This window comes from Anabrus simplex, chromosome 13 (genome assembly GCF_040414725.1).
Source record: "Anabrus simplex isolate iqAnaSimp1 chromosome 13, ASM4041472v1, whole genome shotgun sequence".
In the NCBI taxonomy this organism is placed as follows: domain Eukaryota; kingdom Metazoa; phylum Arthropoda; class Insecta; order Orthoptera; family Tettigoniidae; genus Anabrus; species Anabrus simplex.
Genome location: NC_090277.1, coordinates 79,448,578 through 79,470,418, shown reverse-complemented (window position 1 = coordinate 79,470,418; position 21,841 = coordinate 79,448,578). Strand labels below are relative to the sequence as shown.

At 39.5% G+C, this 21,841-nt stretch overlaps 1 protein-coding gene across 1 annotated transcript in view; it reads left to right on the top strand.

Annotated features, from left to right (window-relative positions):
- The window catches only part of obe (obelus), a 191,283-nt gene extending 177,643 nt beyond the window's left edge, over positions 1-13,640 (top strand). The window contains exons 32-34 of the mRNA XM_068230014.1: positions 4,324-4,614; positions 6,270-6,615; positions 12,875-13,640. Of these exons, the coding sequence (XP_068086115.1) occupies positions 4,324-4,614; positions 6,270-6,615; positions 12,875-13,023 (786 nt within the window). The 3' untranslated portion in view covers positions 13,024-13,640. The remainder of the gene's footprint in view (positions 1-4,323; positions 4,615-6,269; positions 6,616-12,874) is intronic.
- Positions 13,641-21,841: the final 8,201 nt, after the last annotated feature.

Below are 21,841 nucleotides of genomic sequence, written 5' to 3'. Positions count from 1 at the left end.
TTTCCTAACCCATCATCGCCATTAGACCTATCTGTGTCGGTGCGATGTAAAGCCACTAGCAAAAAAAAATTTCCTCAGTTACGGAATTGCAGTATGCAGTTGACGCTGCCGCACCTGCTCTCACACCTGAAGAGCTGCAACAGTCATTTAGTTGTTTCAAGAGTGCTTGCGATCGTTTTGGTCTCTCCATTAATGTTCAGAAAACCAAAGTACTCCCGCAGCCTACAACTGTATTGAACCTCTCACTTTTCCATATCTCCATTCCAGATACTCCACTAGAGCAGGTTAACCACTTTTCATATCTAGGAAGTATCCACTCACAAAATGCTAACTGTTCACAAGATCTTGATAGGAGAATTGGTGCTGTCCCACCGTGTTTTCATGAATAAGGACCTTACAATGCATACCAAGATGATGGTTTACCATGCTGTTGTCATATCAACACTGCTTTACGGTTGTGAAAAGGGGACCCTCTACCATCAGGATATCAAAAGTCTAGAGCGCTTCAATCTGCAAAAACTTAGATCCATCTTGAACATCAAATGGGAGGACCGGGTCACCAACCTTGCAGTTCTTGAGGAAGCACATGCTATAAGCATTGAGGCTACCATCACAAAGGCACGTCCATTACATGAGTGAAACCAGGCTCCGTCATCAACTCCTGTATGGTGAACTGTCTTCCAGTGCAAGAGCTCATGGAACCCCTTTGAGGCGTTTCAAGGATCAGCTAAACCATACTGTGAAAAGAGCTGGAATTGACACTCATTCCTGGAATACGCTTGCTGAGAATAGTACACTTCGGCAGCACACTGTTTCACAGCCGTTACGGTGTTTGAAGAGGAGCAAAGACAACGTGAAGAGGATAAACAACAAGCACGGAAGCTCTCTCAAGCTCAGTCCCACCCTCCCCCAGCCATTCCATGTGATTTGTGTGGACGTATGCTTCATGCCAAGGTTGGGCTACTAAGTGATATGAAACATATTCTCAAAGCTTTGCGAGTGCGAAAATGTACTGCTGAAGAATATGTTCACTCGGATACGACAACGATACAGGGTGGTCGGAAACATTGTGAACTGGGTGTATGTATGTTAGAGGGCTGGTCTTATTGATAAATAATTTGATAGAAATAATTTAATATCTTGCGCCGTAGCCATTTTATAAGGTGCTAAAGTTAGCCAATGAGATTGCTTCGTGGGCAAATTCAAATGGGCTTTCGGCAGTGTTGTTAAATCTGCAAGTGGCTTAAGAACGGCTTTAGAGCATCCATTGAGTAAAAAGAACTCCACCAGGGGAGCTGCTGAGTTGATATTATTACGCCATAGTGAGTACCCTGCGATGACACCGGCTGATGTCCATGGTGTGTTTGTGTTCCTTCTTGGCAAGGCTCCTAAGCCAGTCTTAAGCCACTTGCAAATTTAGCAACACCACCTCGCAAAGCCCATTTGAATTCACCCGCGAAGTGATCTGTTTGGCTAAGTTCTGCAGCTGAGAAAATGAAAACGGTGCAAGCTTTTTTCAAATTATTTATAAGTATGTCAAACCTTCTAATGCTTGTATACCTGGTTCACGTTATTTTCTGATCACACTGTATCTTTTGGGCTTATAGGCTGTGGTCCAAGAACATAATTATGGCAGTCTCAATGTTTCGCCGTAAACTGCATTCGGCATTTTCAAGGATTCTACTGTCCCCAACTACTATGAAGCTCTTGTTGATTTTTACTAAAAATTAAAAAAAGACTCAGAATGATCCTCGAGTCTCTGTATCAGAGAAGAAACATGAGTGATGACAAGAGATACACCTTTTTTTTCCAAACTTTCTCAGAGCAACGAAATGAGCGATTGATATTAACAGTTGAGGCTTTCACAGCTGTCTTCACTGAGAACTTCATCGCAATTGAAAATGGCAGAACCCTTGAAAATGCCGAATGCAGTTTTCGGTGAACCACGGGTATAAGCCCGAAAGATACATGGGTGGTTTTTTTTTTTCTAATTCTGTACTCTACATCTCAGGAGATGTTCAAAACATATCCTTTCACTTTTTAGGCAAAGGAAAGATGAGAAGCCTTGTTATAAAAAATCAATTCTTTTCTGGAAGTAGTTATATATACCTAGTCTTTTAGAACATTACCTGATTTAGGAGCACTGTATTAGTATTGTCATAATTATAGTTTTTCTGAATTACCGAGCAAGTTCTTGAGTTTGAATCCCATTCTCACATCAGGCAAATGCTCGCGATGCAGTAACACCCACGCGGTGATTGAGCTCATAGTTTCCAGGGTAGTATACAGTGTGCTTGCTTGTAGTACTCTGTCCTGAACCTGGTCAACAGAGCTTGCTGACTACAAGGATGTCCAAGTGCATCTTCTCCATTTCGTAAATGATATTTTCTTTCCTATCTCAAACGTACTTCTTGCATTCCATGTCGCATTATTAATGACTCACCCCGAGATTCTAAGTGCCCTTTGACCATATAAGGTGTGCCAGGGACTGAGGGTCGTGTTTTTTGTGATCTCAAGTCATCTTGATTGTTCTAGGAATAATTAATACTGTAATGCGGTGGCTTTCCATTGCCTTCTGCATCGCAGTGTCCCACCCATACTGCTACTGCTGCACTTGTGACTGTTTGGTCTTGCACCCTTTCACTGCCTAAGTTCTCTTCAACCTTGGGCCAGTTCTGTTGAAACTGCAGCAGCCCTCCAGCGAGATGGGTTCCGGTGGCATTTCATCCTGCCCAGGGGAAGATTCTTTGCCGGAAGCTGTTGACCCCCTTAGGAATGCCAGGATATTTTACTGCTGCCTGACATTTGGCATGGAGTTGCCCATGACCTATTGTGTTAGTATTACATATTTAAAAAAAAAACCATATGAGTTGCTACATAGTAGCTTTCGTGGCTCAGGCGCACACCGGTCTCTCACCGCTGGGTTCCATCGTTCAAATCCCGGTCACTCCATGTGAGATTTGTGCTGGACAAGGTGGAGGCGGGACAGGGTTTCCCTGTCATATTTCATTTCAGCAACACTCTCCAATATCATTTCATTTCATCTGTCAGTCATTAATCATTGCCCCAGAGGAGTGCGACAGGCTTCGGCAGCCGGCACAATTCCTATCCTTCCCGCTAGATGGGGCTTCGTTCATTCCATTTCTGACGCGGTCGAATGACTGGAAACAGGCTGTGGATTTTCATGAGTTGCTACATACGTACATACATACATACATACATACATACATACATACATACATACATACATACATACATACATACATACATATTATGTAATGGTATGGGGTGAGATGGAAGCAGAAGTACAAGCTAGACTAGATCTTTGACATGAAACTTTTACAACCTGTGGTCTTAAAATTAGCAAAACCAAAACAGTTGGCTAGTTTATGAGTGAGAACTCTCCAACTGTTCATCTAAGAATTGGAGATCAGGAAATGGATATTGTAACCACTTCCAGTATTTAGGTAGTGTTCTGTCCTCAAACAATAGCATTCATCAAGAAATTAGTTACAAAATACAGAAAGCTTCCTCATTCTATTATGCCATTCGTCAAATACTTTGGGTTGAAATATTTCCATTATTTTCCAAGATCAGCTTGTATAAATTATATCTGATATTTTTTGTATGGTCTGGAAGCAGCAACACTTCATGGATCAACAAAGAGTCGTCTTCAGGCAACAGAAATGAAGTTCCTCCATTCTTGTCTAGAAAAAGCAAAAATGGATAAAATAAGTAATGTGGACATCAGACAGTAGCTTGGATTGGAAAGACACCTTCTGGAGACCCTAGTACTGACAAAGATATTGCAATGGTACGGTCACATGTAAAGAATGGATCCCCACAGGACTCCTCAAACATACTTCGACTGCTGTGTTGCTGGGAAGAGACCAAGAGGAAGATCTCGTGATGTTTGGGAGAAGCAGGTTTCCAAGGACCTTGAAATTAGATATGTAAACTGGCATCGCATATACAAATAACATCTGTAGATGGACAGAACAAACTGGATATGTCATGTACACAGCCGCACCCGGCTTCCTGGAGCGAAGAAAAGATGTTGATGAAGGGTGAGTACTTCAGAATTTGTCATGGAAGGGGGAAGGGGGGCTTAATGTTTTACGACTTTAACTGTGAGACAGGACAGTGCTGGGTTTGAAGCTCCATGTTACAGCTTTTGCAGGTAGACATGCATTTGTTTGAGTAGAGTGTTGGAAACTGAGCATAGTTTGGATTGAAGCTGGCAGATGATGTTCACTGAAGTAAAGTAACGTACTTTGCTTCGTTCTTGAGATGGAACCTGTTTGATAAAATATTCTTTTTCAGGCTATGATCGATGTGTGTGCTGAGCACGGGTGGCTGGCGACCACACTGCGACTCCAGCAGTTAATGCAAATGGTGATCCAGGCTCGGTGGCTTCAAGAGTCGTCTCTTCTCACCTTACCCCACTTGGAGCACCATCACCTCTACATCTTCCAGAAGAAAAACCTCAATGATCGCCATCTACAAGGGAAGAATGTTCGTACTCTCCCCAGCCTCCGCAACGCTTGTTATCGTAACTACGAGACGCTGGCTGGGATGCTGCGATGTGAGCTCAACGAAGGCCAGATCGAGCAGGTATGTGCAAATTCTCTTGCTCTGTTTATCTGCTTCTTCAGCTCTTCCCAGTCCAGGGGTCAGCTGCAACAGTGAGTCTCGCATCAAATCAATCGGTCATCGAATCATCAATGATCTGCATTTAGGGCTGTCACCCAGGTAGCAGATTCCCTATCAGTTGTTTCCTTAGCTTTCTCTTAAACGTTTTCAAGGAACTTGGAAATTTATCGAACATCTCCCTTGATAAACTATTCCAATCCCTTACACCTCTTCCTCTTCTTTTTCATCAATTCCCTTTCCACATTCTCTCTGGGTAGGGTAGTGTATGAAAGCCCTCCACCTTACTCGATCTTTCCACCATTCCTCTTCTGGTACTTTATTGCTGTCGACTCCTCCATTTGCAATACTGTCCACAACAGAACTCCTCCATCTCATTCTAGGCCTCTTTGCAGTCTCTGTATCCATGAATGTTCTCCTTAGTATTCTTTCTCCTGGCATTCTCATCATGTGTCCAAACCATTTTAGCTTTGCCGTATCACTCTCTTCTTGAAGTTTACACACTCCCATGCTTCTCCTTATTTCCTCATTTCGTATTCTATCTCGTCTTGTCTTTCCCTGTATGCCCCTCAAGAACTTCATTTCAGCTGCTTGTATCTGAGTTTGGTTCCGCTTCGTCAACATCCAGGCTGCTGAAGCATAGGTCAGTGTAGGTTTATTATAGGGTGAATATAAAACCTTCTTGCACTTCATGGCGCATCTTTGTTCCATACAGTGTCTCTCACACACTGGTGTGTGTACAAGTGTTACACCTCATCTTATAAATTTTATTGCCCCAATCTGTCCTCTTGAATTGTAAGGGAAAGGAACGGGTAGCAAGAAGGGAATTGGAAAGAGAAGTTAAGGGAAAGAGACCAGTTGGAAGACCGAGAAGAAGGTGGATGGATTAGATTTGGAAGGACATTAGAGAAGCTGGATTGGATGTGGCAGAAGTAATGGAGCAGGAAAAGTGGAAGGACAGAAAGGAGTGGAGGAGACTTGTTAACCACACCCGGGCGACTGGAGTGGAACATTGATGATGATGGTGGTGGTGGTGATGATGCTGATGATGATGATGATGATGATATTATGGTCTTTCCTCCTTTTCAAAGTTCCACTCAAGCTTATTTATCTACTAATGTTCTTCGACATTGAATAAACATACTGCTTAGTCAAGCAGCTCCTCTCCTTACTCCCAGTTCTTCCCAGCCCAAAGTTTGGAACATTTTTTGTAACACTACTCCTTTGTCAGAGATCGCCCGGAACAAAGCATGATGCTTTCCTTTGTATCTTGTCCAGTTCTCATATCAAGTAGTCCTTAAGTGGGTCCCATACACTGGAACCACACTCTAATTGGCATCTTCTTTCCAAAGTCCTTTCTCCTTTTGGTTATCCACTGTATGTCGCTCCACCTCGTCTTCTGTCTTCCTCCTGATCTCTCTCCTGTCACCAGTTTATCTCATACTCTCCCTCCCTCCCTCCTTACAACGTGCCCATATCACCTCAACTGACTTTCCTTTATCACACCAACTCTTCATTGGACGTGTATAATGTGTATAACCTTATTTATCAATTCTGTTTCAGAGGTTTTAGGCCATTTTTAAAATCTATAGTTCTAACCGATACATTTTTCTTCAAAGGTATTCCAAGTATTGAGCGACATGCCAGCAGTGAAGACTGAAATCAGCATACGTGGCATTTGGAACGACGAAGACGCTGAAGACGAACGCAGGTTCCGCCAACCTCCCACCCGTGACAGCTGGATACCGGTTTACGCCGGTGAAGAATACACACTGGTTGTGAAGTTGAACAGGCTGAACCGATGTCGAGACACCAAAATTCACTGTCCCAAGTTCCCGCGAGGCAAGGACGAAGGCTGGTTCTTAGTCCTAGGCAACGTCGAGGCTTGTGAACTGTTGGCTCTTAAGAGGGTGCAAGGGAGTCGGTGTAGTAACAGGCTCACTTTTGTTGTGCCCAACAAGCCAGGTAAGTTACAGGTCTGTCCACTGACTGGTCTGAATATACCGTGTGTTTTCACATGATGGACACCATCGCATTATACACATACCATAATTTTCCCTCCAAAATTTTGGAAAAAAAAACTTCCCCACTTATTGTACATATGATTGGTTCTTCTTAATGCACTTTCTTCTTCTTCTTCTTCTTCTTCTTCTTCTTCTTCTCCTTCTTCTTCTTCTTCTTCTTCTTCTTCTTCTTCTTCTTCTTCTAATCTGTCTTGACACAGGTATCAACTGGACATCCTCCATGATTCTCTGTCCTGAACATCTTACTTCAGTTGTTCATAGCTTCTCCCTTGTTTGACATCTGTTATCATTCCAAAGCTTCTTGTTCCTCTTCCTTATAGTTTTCATCAGGGGTCTCTTCTCTCCTCCTTTTCTTAGCACTTCATCATTTCTCACTTTATCCACTTCACTTTTTCCATTCTTCTCCACAACCATATTTCAAAACTTTCCAGACACTTTGTTTCTTTCTTTCTTAGTGTTCATGTTTCATCTCCATATGACACTACATTCCACACAAAACTCTTAACGCACACACACTACCAGACCATATTTATGTACATGTCCATGAAAACCAGGCATTTTCTGCAATATTTAAATGTATTTTGTGTTGTAATTATGCTACAAACTATAATTAAACATCTACCATTTTGAAGGTCTTTTCTTCAGCAACACATAGATTTAAAAAAAAGAAAACATTATCTCCAATAAATCTCAAATATTACGGGGTTTTATCAACCACATAAATGTCGCACAAAAGGAAAGTCAAACAAAGGATCACTGTTCGTAAAATGTTAGCATTTCACTTATCATCACTAGGAATGGAATTCATAGCATGTTTTACACCATATTGTTATTTTTATGCATTATTACTCAGAATCATATTGTTTCTTTGTGTGATCAGTTTTGAAGCATGACTCCATACTCAGCACAACACCACACTGCTCACGCTGGTAGAATGTCTTCTTACGAGAAAGTATCCTAGCAGCATACTTTTTGGTTGTAGAGGGAATGTGTTGTTAGCCTTTCTACAGTTCCAGTTAATGTGATTGTGTTAGGAAGAGCATCCTCAACAAGCTGTGCTGCAAGCTGGGTGATGAAATCGGTGGTAGTTATGTCCAACAAATGCTGGCCGAAGCCGTTGATGCTCCGTCGCTCTGAAGCTGGTCATTTACATTTTCGTTTTTCAGAATGGAGATTGCACAAAAAAATGGAAACGACAATATCTCCAAAAGTACAGATAAAAATAACGTTACCGAGCAAGTGGTCGCACGGTTAGGGGCGCGCAGCTGTGAGCTTGCATCCGGGAGGTGGTGGGTTTGAACCCCACTGTCGGCAGCCCTGAAGATGGTTTTCCGTGGTTTCTCATTTTCACACCAAGTTCTGAAAAACGAAAATGTAAATGACCAGCTTCAGAGCGACGGAGCCAGCGTGCAAGCTATCAACGGCTTCGGCCAGCATTTGTTGGACATAACTGTACTTTAATTAAGGCCACGGCCACTTCCTTCCTACTCCTTGTGCTTTCCTATCCCATCATCGCCATAAGACTTACGTGTGTCAGTGCGACGTAAAGCACATAGTAAGTAAAAGTAATGTTTTGGAAATTAAATTTTAATGTACATTAGTTGCTTGAGAGGTAATATACAGTCTATTTTGATAAGGATTAACTAGTTAATTTTGAAGAGTTGTTTTTTAAATTTGACAATTTTTTACTACCAACTTAATTTAACCCTCTCATGCATGCATTTTCAGTTTGAAGTGATAAAAATAGTCTTGATTTTTTATTCATTTGAAAGTTACAAATTACAATCACATAAAAAAAAGAAAAAGAAATAATAGTTCATTTTCTTTGAAAATTACACGGACCTCATATGAGGCCTATGTGCGCGAAGGGAGTCCAAACACACCACACAACACAACTGAACTGAGGAATAATTTTCTCGGAAGATACTGTGCGCATGTTATTGCTGTTGTTATTTCCTGCTATGGAATTCCTCAAAACACACTGGACAAAGGGCTTCTTGGCAGCGACGGCAGACATACCTGGTTTTCCTTGAACAACCGTGAAGGTGGCACTTTAATGCATAATCTTTGTCTGTTTTTTTTCTTTTTTTGGGGGGGGGGGATAGTGAGCTTCCCCCCCCCCCCCTCCATACTTCCTCAGCTCATCAGGAGCGTTCACTTTCAACCATTTTTTGGTTGCTGGTGGCATCTGTGAAGCGGGTCTTCCTTTCTTGAGTTGATTGCTGCTTCCTGTGTAAATGAGAGAAGTAGCTACCGAGAACTTAAATTCTAACAGATCCATCTTCTCACAATCTGGGTCCATCCTCCAGAGGATCCAACAGTTTACAATGGTCACATTAAGTAGATGATGGAATACCTTTTGTGCTTTATAGTGTGCCGATAAAGACCTGCGAGTGAGTCCATTAGATCTACATCACCCATGAGGGAATTATAAATGCTGATGAAATATGACCATGGAATTTCAATGATTGCTTGCAGTTTTTGACACCATCTCTTAGCAACACCTACAGGTTCTGCTCCATCAAATGTAAATGCTATGTGTACAAAAGAATTACCATGCCAGCGGGTTATTGTGACGTTGGACTGCGACTTGGAGTACGACCCTCTCGGTTCCTTCTTCATGGTTTTCACAGACCACAGCTTGAGATCAGCACCACAAGGCCTGTTACCTCTGATAGTCCCGGAAGCATAAATGCCATCTTCAAGAAGTTTCTCACAAAGATTAATCGACGTAAAAGGATTATCAAACAAAAGCTTATGGCTTTTGAACTTTTCCTTGGTAGATCTCAAAGTTATGGACGTATCCTGAGGAACCGGCTAAGACCCAAATTTTGAAGCCCCATGTTTGGGGTTTATTCTTCATATATTGTTTCAGCTTTGATCAGCCTTTGAAAGGGACTATCATCTCACCAACTGATAAAAATTCTTCTGGCTGGGAGTAACATCTAAAGACATGCTTGAAATGGCCAATTATAGGACGTAAAGGTATAAGCAGATCATTGTTTTCTGCTGGAATGTTCTGATTGTCAGTGAAGTGCAAATACTTCCGTATCTTACAAAAGCGATTGTATGACATATTGTCAGCTATTACTGACAATGTAGTACCATGCTTGGAGCTCCTATACTGCCTCAGTTGTGAATACCATAATTAAGTAGTGATAATGTTGAACACTTTCAGTTCAGGAATTGTCAGTGAAAAATTTCTCTTTAATGTTCTGAACAGCATAAAGATTTGACTTGGTTCATGATCTCAGCCATCAAGGTCTCAGGAAACATTTTCAGGAAATAATCTACTGGCATTTCACCTCTGATATAGTAAAACCTTGTTAATTCGAAGTTGTTGGGACTCAAAAATCGGACTTCGAATTACGTGATTTCGAATTTGCAATTCAGAAGTACCAACCCTTGCCGTGTTACTAAATATTCTAAGGCCCGTTACTGCATGCAGTTAACCTTTATTCACAGTTTATACCTTTCAAAGGCCATGAAAAAAGAACTATTTCCAAAATGTATGCAAGAAGGTGCATTTACAGTATTCAAATAAAGCACTCGGATTTCTCACTGGTAAACATAACCTCACGCAACGAAAGAAAGAAAGAAAGAAAAAAAAAAGCACGATTCAAGGACGAGGAGAAATCTATAAATAATGTTATTTGTTTTACGTCCCTCTAACTACTCTTTTATGGTTTTCGGAGGAGAAATCTATGCTGGCTCCCATGTGCAAGTGCTTTATTAATTGGATTACTATACTGTATGCATTTTAGATGCCTTGTATTTACACAGAATGTACCCGATGCCCCTAAAATCGAACTTTCCTATGACTCTATCCTTGTACGATTTCCCGCCATGGCACTTCTCTCGTACTTCAGAAATGTAAACACTTGCCACGTTACGAAGTATTCTAAGACCCATTAATACCTGCAATCACCTTGATTCACAGTTTAAACCTTTCAAATGCCATGGAAAAAACTATTTCCGAAATGTATCCAACAAGGTGCATTTACAATGTTCAAATAATGCACTTGGATAAAATCACTGACAAACATAACCTCACGCACCGAAAGAAAGAAAAACTCGCACAATTCAAAGACGAGAATAAATTATGCCAGTTCCCCTGTGCAAATGCATTATCTTTTTGGATTTCTGTACTGTTTGCATTTTTAAATGCTTTGTACTGGCATGGAATGTGCCCGACGCCCTTAAAACATTGTACCTTATCAAACTTTCCTATGACGAGGCGATAAAGTATCTCGCGCCCATGTGCATTGCAACACACTACTATGACGCCCATCCCTCACCCTTGTACGATTTCCCGGCTGGCAATTTCTCTTTTAAAACCATAAGACCGTTTAGGCTCGCATTAAAATAAAGCAATGCAGTTTTACCGGCAAAGACAATATTTGAACATTAAAACAAGAATAATAGTTAACACCACCTTTCCAATACTTATCTTTCCTTATATTTAGGAAATAAACATTACGGTACAACAGGCGTTGTAAGATGGGACATGTTTCGCTTAACAGTCGTAAGCATCATCAGCCGAAAATAAATCTTAGCCTAAAGTTAGGAAAAGCTGGACTTTATTGACACAGAAATTGAGAGATGATACGCAGGGCAGCAAGAAATTACTGTATGGTATCTTAAGAAACAAAAAGAGAGATCTAGTAAATACCAGATTTGTGAAGGATGAAGGTGGCATAATATTAAAAGAGCCAGAAGAAATAAATAGATGGAGAAGAGTATTTTCAGAAGTTGCTGAACATAAGACCTGATGACAGTCATTCAATGAATGACCAGGAAAGGCAATTAGTTGGTGAAGAAATGGATAAAGAAATTACAATGATTGAAATTGAAATGGCAGTAAGAAAGATGAAGAATGGAAAAACTGCTGGTATAGATGAAATTTCAGTGGAGATGATAAAGGCAGCTGGAGCTGTAGGCCTGCAGTGGACATATAGAGTTCGCAGGATTGTCTGGTAGAATAAGGAGGTCCCTGAGGATTGGCAAAAATGAATAATCATCCCAATTTTCAAGAAAAGCGATCAGAAAGTATTGAAGAACTACAGGGGAATTACTGTAATATCCCATGTTGTTAAGATAATGGAAAGGATACTGGAAAATAGGATTAGGTTGAGGGTTGAAAATCAGATACAGGGAAATCAGTTTGGTTTCAGAAGTGGAAGGTCAACAATAGAGCCCATTTCCGTTATGAGACAACTAATGGAAAAGCAATGGGAGTACGGGAATAATGACGTAATAACCAGGGAAAGCGCTAGAGTGGGACGTCTTAACCAATTTCGACTGTCTTCATCTTATCCCACTTCAAGCGGGGTCGATGTTTCTGGCAAGTCTTTTCCACTTCGTCCTATCCCACACATCATATCATCTTCCCCTAATTTCTTCTCTTTCAGATCTTCTCGTACATTGTCTGTCCACCTCCTTCTTGGTCTCCCTCTATTTCTAGTCCCATCCACAGTCATATCCATCACTCTCCTCTCTACATACCTTTCATCCCTTCGCATAATGTGTCCATACCATAGCAGTCTTCTCGCCTGTACTTTATTCGATACTTCTGTCACTTTAACTGTAAATTAATTAATTTTGCATTCGAGTGATAGTGGGTCCAAATCCCATCATCAGCAGTCGTGAAGATGGTTTTCCATTGGTTTTCTATTTTCACATCACACACCTGTACTTTAATTAAGTCCACAGCCGCTTTCTTCCTAATCCTAACCCTTTCCTATCTTTGTATTTGCCGAAAACATACTGAAAAGTAGGTATTTTATCAACAAGCTGTAAGTCCCTTATACCCTCTTTGAAGAATATTGTTAGACCTCTGTTTCTAGCCTATGCTTTCTCTTTACTAAAGTTTATTTTGAATAAATGTTATTTTCCTATATGCTTCTCCTTTCCTTTTACCTACTAGTGTGGGAACATTTCGTGCCTCTCTTCGATGTATGGATTCGATTTCAAACTGTTTTTAATTTTGCCTTGATCAGGGTCTGCGGTATTTGGAATTTACGCTCAGTTACTGTGCTCATAGCTCAAATTTGGGTCTACGATCACGCTACTACATTTCTCTCTGCTGTATCTTTGATTTTGAACTTTAGGGTCCTCTGGGTTTTTTTATAGTTTTTATCTAATAATAATAATAATAATAATAAAAAAATATCCCTAATTTTAATCATCATTTGTTCCAGGTCGCCTCATTCTGACTGTGTACCTCATGTCTGACGGCTACCTAGGGCTGGACCAACAATACGACCTACAACTAGACGTTCAAGTACCTAGAAGAAAAGTTATCGATGCACAGGACATTGCATGTGATGTGAAAGACTCTCATTCGTGAGGTCAGTAGAGAGTAAGTCTGCCAAATTGTTTGCGTACAAGGTAAATCAAGAGTGATCAAAGAACCTCAGAAAATATCCTACTTACTATTTTTTAGCTGGTCATTCCTCAGTCTTGTTAACGACTTCTGAAATTTATGAAGTTTCGGCTATTAGGAATACTTGTTAATCAAGACAGATGATGGCATTTTATGGTGAATTATGGAAACCAAGTCTATATCAGACATAATGATGCAGCACAGATGAACATATAGATTCTTAAAGTGTTTGTTCCTGTCTTTGTATTTATATAAATATTGTAAAAGTAATTAATGCTTACCTGTTATTTATGATATTTTTAAGTATAGCTTATTGAGACAGGTGTGTAAAAGGCTATGTGATAAGTTTGTACTGTTTAGCACGGTTCTCGTATGCTGACAGCTATAGCTAGAGACAGAAATTTTTCATTGAGTTAAAATTATATTTTCCATGAAAAGAATTTACCATGCTTATTCATCTTGACTATGCAGTCGTCATTCTGATTTAAAGCTCTAGGTTTGGAAAAAGAAAACAAAAAGAGCATATGTTTCTATGAGCGAATTAAATTTTCCCATTGCAGATATTGGTATTTTTCTGCAGAAAAGAGCACTGTATTGGGGCTAGTTTAACTTTTGAATTTGTGAACAATAAGATTTTCTTCTTTCCTACAGCTTAAAAATTACAAAGAGGAATGCAGTTTTCAATGCTAGGGATTCCATCACTTTTTACAATATCAAAATTATGACATATTTGAGTCCATGTGCATAATAATTGCACTTTTTTGTGCTTATGTGTGTGTATCCCTTTTCATTCACTGTGAAAGCTTTATCAAAAAGTGAAAAAAATCATGTCACTACTCTGTTGTTCTGCATATGTGACATATGCTTGTTACCAATAACTATCAATACTGTTATAATTACAGTTTGTTGTATTTCTTGTATTTCACAGTAGGACACCAAAAGTAACATTTCAATTACACAACAATGTTCGAGACTAACTCACATATCGATCATATCAGGGGCTCTACGTATAGGATACCTCTTGATTTCGAGAGATACCATGGTTCTTTGAATCCAAGACAACCCTGATCCAAGATGACCCCCACTTTTTCCTTTTAAAAAAATTAAATCAGGCTTAAAATGCACTTTCTGAAATCAAATCATAATCAAATTTAATTTGAGAAAAAAGTAAACACACAGAAGTACCGTGTAAATTCTACCTACTTCCCTAATAATTTTCATTTAGAGGCAGCTGATATTGCCTTTGAAAGTTCCATGTAACTTAAAAACTTCCCAGTCTGTCCAACACACAGCTTCAACATAAATATTACACTATAACATACCTGTAAAAATCACACTATTAAATCATCATCATCATCATCATCATCCTTTCAGGTATTAGTCCCATAGAAGAACTGTTACGGTCTATACAAAAGATTTGCAATTTCACGCCATCTCTTCCTGGGGCATCCCAGAGATCTCTTCCCACTGGGGCAGTAGTTTATGACTGCTTTGGGGATTCTGCTTCTGTCCATCCTGTTTAGGTGTTATAGCCAATTTCTCTGGTATTCATAGATGTATTCCAATACAGGTCTGCTTTTAAGATCATTCTGCACTTCTGTATTTCTTTTGTGTTCCCACTTAGTGACTCCTGCTGTTCGCCCCATGTATTTCATTTCAGCTGTAGTTATTCTTCTCTCATCGCATTTCCTCAGGATCCATTCTTCACTTCCATAGCCAAGTACAGGTCTTGCCAAGGTTTTGTAGATTCTTGTACGGGTTTGTTTTTGAACTAATGATGGTCTAGAAACTTTATAGATGATTCCCAAACATCTGTTGAATTTGGAGATTTTCTCGGGTATGTCCAGTTCTTCAAAGAAAGAGAGTTTGTAGCCGAGGTATTTAAAGTCATTTACTCTTTCCAAAATGTTATTTAAACAGATCTTGCTTCTTACTGGTTCGTTGCCACAGAAAGCCATTATTTTAGTTCTCAGGGGATATTTCAGTTGAGTACTTTTCTGAGACTAGGTTTAAGTTATACCATATTTACGCGAATAATACCCGCCACCGAATAATCCCGCACCCTAAATTTAGGAAGGCTGATTTTGAAATAAATAATGTCAACATTGACGCAAATAAAACCCGCACCCCAATTTTTTTAAAAAAAATATGCGGGTATTATTCACGTAAATATGGGACATTGAATGCTGTAAATCATGTTCTGAGGTGGCAACCAGCACTAAGTCATCTGCAAATAATATAGTGTCCAGTTGTAGATTTCTGTTAATGCGGATGGAACCATGTCTTCTTTCTCTAAATTCTCGTGTGAGAGCATGAACAGGAGAGGGGAAAGACCGCAACCCTGTCTTACTTCTGTGTTTATCGTTTTTCACTCTGATAATTTATCATTGACCTTTACGGAAATCAGGTTATTTCTTACTTATGTTCTGTACCATCTGTTGTGGGGTGTGGTCAGATAGAATATTAAGTAAGGTATTGCGGTTTACTTCGTCAAAGCTTTTTTTGAAGTCCACAAAGGCAATGTGTGTTTCTACATTAAATCACACTATTAAATAAGGGATAAATATACACAGTAATAAACAAAGAATGACATGTTTCAACCTTAAGAGAACATCATCAGGTTCTGTCAAGTCACACTCGATATTTGGAAATAATTTTGTTTATTTCTGACCAAACACCTAGGAATTTGAAATTTGGAACTTACCTTTGTGAAATAAAGCCTGCTGGATTGGAGACACAACAGGACTTCTTGATAAAGCCCTGCTATGTAAGCTCACCATTTGGAGGGACGATGACATTCAGAAAGGTTTAAAAATTGAGAGATTAAATTTCAGCACAAATCACTTTCAAAATTAATCATATATTATTAACGTTTTAAGTGCTGAGTTACCAGTTGACTGTTTGGTACCTCAGTGCTGAGCTTTTTCATTTGAATGTAAAATTTTGTTGTAGAAGCCTCAATTTTTAACTTATCAGTGGGGTGATTCGCTTAAAATGTTTATAAGTGTTGGATGTTTATAAATCTAAATGCAAATGGAAAATCCTACACTTATGTTCAATATTATTTTGAGAGAAAACAAAATTACACTTGTGTGCCCATGCGTACATTATCTTTATACAAAGTAAAGAGCCCAAAATAATATTATTTCCTAAAGTCTGTAGGCAACTAATACATGTAACTTCTTAGAAGTATATAAGTTGATATTTTAAAATACTTTCCAAACCTGGAATGTGGTGATAGTTAAATGTTTTCTACTGGTTGTTTGTGATACCGATTTGTTCAACTATCTGCACCAACTCCACTGGCACAAAAGTTTATAAAAAGTCAATGATTTTTGGGTTTTCATCAAACACTACTTGGCCCTCATAGCCTGTCACAGTTACCTGAAACTCTGGTGAAGAAAAGTAATCCATCCGCCACGAAATTAGCGATAAAATAGCTTTTGTACTCACCGTGTTTTTCTTCTTTAGTTTACGAGGAGGCTCTTTCTCTCTCACATACAATATTTTCAGCACTCTCTCTATCACTCTGTTTCAAAATCACTTAACAATTCCTTAAAATGATTATCTCCATCATCACTTTCCGCTGTGGTTAATAACTGAAAGATTCTGTGCTCCGAAATAACATTGCTGCAAGAGCAACTAAATTGTTGTTCCCCCATGTTTGTTTACATCACAGATGAACTCCACAGACGTCTACAGAAAGCTCTGTACGTTACTTCCCGAAGCTCTGATCAGTTAGTTCTACATAATGCCCAACAGACAGCAGAACATATCAGAGATCAAATTCGCACTCGAAAGTGAACCGGGAAACTCAAAAAAAAAATTAAAATTCTCGCGCACCGTCTATAGACGGGCGTAGCACTGGTGGACCGACCGTGTCAGCCCATCCATAGGTGGCCGTAGCACTCATCGGGTTAATACAAATATATTTGTTATTCATTTTTAATTCATATTTTCATCGGGCGCGTTGACCGTACAGTTAGGGGCGCGTGGTTGTGAGCTTGCATCTGGGATATAGTGGGTTCGAACCCCACTGTCGGCAGCCATGAAGATGGTTTTCCGTGGTTTCCCATTTTCACACCAGGCAAATGCTGGGGCTGTACCTTAATTAAGGCCACAGCCGCTTCCTTCCAACTCCTAGGCCTTTCCTATCCCATTGTCGCCATAAGACCTATCTGTGTCGGTGCGGCATAAAGCCACTAGCAAAAGAAAATTCATATTTTCAATGATTCACTTTGATCACTCTCTTACTTGGTAGGTTATTATTCAGCAGCTGTGAAGATAATTTTAAAAATTCATGTAATTGCTATCACTTCTGTGAAAAATAACCTTTTTATAAACTTTTTTTTACAAAGATTTAGTTTTTAAAATTGAGGAGTTCATCATCATCATCATCATCATCATCATCATCATCATCATCATCATCTGTTCCCCTTTTCCAGCTGACACCGGGTGGGGGCAGTATGGTTCATTCTGCTTGGTAGTTCTGAAATGCCTATGAGATAGGAGGTACTCATTGTAATCTCAGTCTTTTTCTTCAGTTTTTGTCCCTCGTGATGGCAGGATCCACTAAATGGATTCGTTGTTTCCATTTAGTTCTGTCCTGGGCCATGTCAGGGTTGAGAATGATGCTGTTCAGATCTTTGTGAAGAGTATTTGTTCTTTGCTGTTTTGATTGTCCTTTCGGTCTCTTACCGACGACTTCTAACATGTAACCCGTCTTTACGATAGTATCTGTCCCTGTAATAATAGCCTAAATGTGGACTATCGTAGTGAATCAAAACAGAATTACAATATCATGATGTATGCATGCTACGTGAAGAGTATACATATTAATGATTGCTGTGAATTAATACAACATGGATATTATATTCTTGTTAATGACATCATCGCCATCTTGAATCAGCTCCAGATTCCTGGTTGCAGTGAGTGAGTGCTCTCCGTTTACTTCTGTCCATGTAGATGTCTTCTTCCATAACCAGCTGCAAATCCAGCTAGATGATTTCTAACCTGATTAATCCATCTCTTCCATGGCTGATCTCTTGATCTTTCGCCTTTGAGTTCCTTCTCAGACCACTCACTAGTTGTTCTTTTTGGGCCCATTCTTTTGAGATGACCAAACCATTTCAGCCTGGATTTGACACAGATCTCACTAAGGGGTTGTTTCACTTGGACAAGATGGCTTATCTCGTAATTTCTTATTTTGTCCCTCCTTGTTTTCTTGTATCGTTGTTCTTAACTCTTTCACTATCAGCTGCCTGAACACTTTGCTACTGCTGGGACCCAGCCATTTTTAAGCACACCTAATTTACAGCTGAGTTTTAAATTAGCACATATTATAGAAATTATTATAGAAAAAAATATATTTACAACAGACATAACATTGTTTTCCTCACTGTTTATGTTTTACACCCATATATACATGAAATATTGGATGTTAGAAAGGAGATTTGGGATCATTGTTATTCACCCTTCCAGTGCTTTCGCTGTGCACATAATCACACTCACTTTCACTATCTGAAGCTATCAGATCGTCACCTGAATCATTACTGTGCAAAATATTGCATCTTTCTCCTTCCAGAATCACCCAATTACTACAAAATTTACTCGTATTTGAAGGTTTATCTGCTACGCAACCACGGTCACTTGCTATTTCACTCAAGGTGAGAAGCGCCAAAATTGGCTTGTAACCGAGTAAATTAACACAAAGGGAGGGTTAACTATGTTGAGAAAAAAGGACACTCATGTCATCTATCGGAAGAAAGAAAAACTTCTAGGTAGAACTCTTCTGGTCTCCAAATATACAAGCATATTGGAGCGCACTACACTAAAGAGCACTAAATGACTACTCCTCTGTGGCAGCAAAGGTGTTAAGAACTTCATTTCCACTGCTTGTCGTTTGCTGACATTTCTGTTGGTTTGGATGCTGGTTTCTAGACTGCATGTGGTAAATGGTACAAAGAAGCTCCCGTAGAGTATTAATTTTGATCTTATTGGAACTTCTTAATGAAGTACCCTACACGCAGTAAAGTAGAACAACACCGATAGACTGATCAATATGTAATAATGAAATGCTGCACAGTATATGTGTTTCTTGTATTGTGTTCTACTCTACTGTGTGGATTTGCTTAGTATCTTTGCCTTTGTATATGCTATTTAAAAAATGCAAATCAACCTGAAAACCTGTTATTCTAAAAATTATCTGTCAAGAAATATTTCATTCTCTAGCTATAGTTGCTGATGACTTTTAGAGCTGCTATGAATACTGTTATATCTGTTATAATTAGTTACTATGATTATTTCTGTGGTTGACATAGAACATTCTGATAAAAATCAGTTCTGTAATTATAGAAATGTGGATGGAATATGTATATTTCCACCTGAAACTCTGTGAGGTGGCCAACACAAGTTTTTCTGTTTGTTTGTTTTTCACCTAAAGGAATAACAATTATGGGCAAACATGCCACGTCTGTCCCAATTGTCAATAAGCTCTGAGGCAGCAGTATAAAGTTGTATTTTTTAAAATGCAACTATATGAATTTCTTGTGCAGCCACATTCAGGGATGCAATTATTTCCACAGTCAGACATGTAATACTGGCAAAAAAGAAGGGTGAAATGCGCATGTTTTCAAATGTGGCACAAACATTCTGAACGTTGGAGAAATCGGGAGGGTGGTGTGTCAGATTCTGTTTGTATGTTCCCTCTCTCGATGACATCAGTACAGAGTATGAGTCACAGATAACCATTATCTATGGTTAACTTCTGATGGTGCCAAATTTGCAAAACCTCCACACTTTATAGCACTCCTTTTCGCCAATGCTACATGTCTGACAGTGGAAATAATTGATGACGTGGGTGCCTTCAGCCAACCAGGTATGAGATATAAATGGGTTTAAAACCATTTTTTTTTTAAAGCAACACGGTTTCGCTACCCCATTACATATTAAAGTGCTGGACACATATTGCGCGTTCTTTCATGTTATTGTTATTCACCAAAGTGTAAAACACTTACCGCTATCTTCAACTAGTCAGAAGATATTTGAGACAAAAAACTTTTGGTGGGCCACCTCATGTTTGAATGAAAGATCTACCATCATGTCAGAGATGTCGAGGAGTGAGATTTCTTCCCAAAATTGTTCCCATTCTCCTGCACTGTTCGAATACAGATTAATGAAACTGGATAAATACAAAAGCACTCTTGTTTTTTCTCTACTTCTTGGCATTATTTCCTGTCAGGAGGTGGTAATCAATCTTCTGCACCTTAACCTCCATTTGACAGACTGCATCATAGGCAGAGCAGATGCTTACCACTCGCATATCCTCCTCCATACAGTCCATCCACTGCTTCCTGAGTTATTCTTGTGGTCAATATCTGTCTGGACTAAGCACAAATGCACTCTTCATGATAGAATTCAGGACAGCTCTAGCCACGTGGCCAAACCTATGAAACCTGCCTTCTCTCAACTTATCCAATAGTGTTACTATTCGAAGGAATGTCCGAGACATCTTCATTATTAACATGGCCCAGCTGCGTCTCTCTCAGTGATCATTGTAATATCCTAATTTCCCGTGTGGCTCCCTCTGTGGAGCAGTCTCGTCCTCCGGATCCCAAAATCGTGGGTTAAATCCTTAAGAGATAGTTGGATTTTTTAATTGTGGAAAACGGTCCATCCGACACTTGATGTCGGCATGTTGTAAAAGATCTCTGGTGACACATTTAATGTTTACCAGACAGAATTAATTAAAACTAAGAGAATCTGCCATCTGGGAGAGTAAAACAGAACCTCAAAACTGCCACGCAGGCAGCCTAAATGGTGTTGAATCAACATGCCTGTGCACGGTAACTGTGGCCATACAAATATTATTGTAGTCATTATTGTTTCTTCTTTATTTCGATTTGGGCCATTGTGGACTGCATAGTAACTTCAGCATATTGGATGTGCATATACTGTCTTCCTCCATCGACTTTGATGTTCCGCCATTATTCCTCCAATCAGTTGCTTATTTCTTTTCTTCATTCTTCCAAAAAAAAACATTTTTGGATGTTTTCTTCCAATTTTCTCTGGGAAACCCTTGAATTCTGATACCATTTTTTCTTAAATTACGTGAGTTCTAGGCAATTGCCTGTCTGTCCAATTTTTTAAATTTTTTTCCCCCTTCAGCGTTGTGTCCAATTAAGGAGCGCAGTTGAACTTATTTATCAGGTGAATTTGCTTTCTTCTCTTGCCAGAGTCTCTTCATCCTCTTTCTATGATTGTTTTTTCTGTCCATGCAGTTTTTATTTAGTTCGGCTAGAACACAATTTTTAATGTATAAATATCCTCAACTTACTCATTACATTTGAATATCTCTCTTTCTGTGAGATACAGGAATGATCATCCAGTGGCAGTACATATACAAAAGTTCTGTGCCGAGACAGGCTTTCTGAGGAAATTTTCATTCACACTCTAGCAATACTAGTGTGGAAAGTTGTCCCGAGATCTGGCTGGGACACCTTAGTCTGTAAGTACACTCCTACCATCGTACCCAGTCTGTCTACGCAACGGATACACATGGTATATGCATTACTCAAAATTTCCATCGTTCAGTTTTTTCAGAGAGCCTATGTGCACCATCTCTAGCAGAATTGTGGCCGAGGCTTTCAGGGACTCCATACTTCGAGAGGGTTTCTAGCAAAATGTTCCACAAGTGATAGTCTAGGAGATTCATGTCAGAATTTCCAGAGGAAAAATTTCCAGCAGCAATGAAATCAGGCATGTGTTCCATGGACCTTGATTT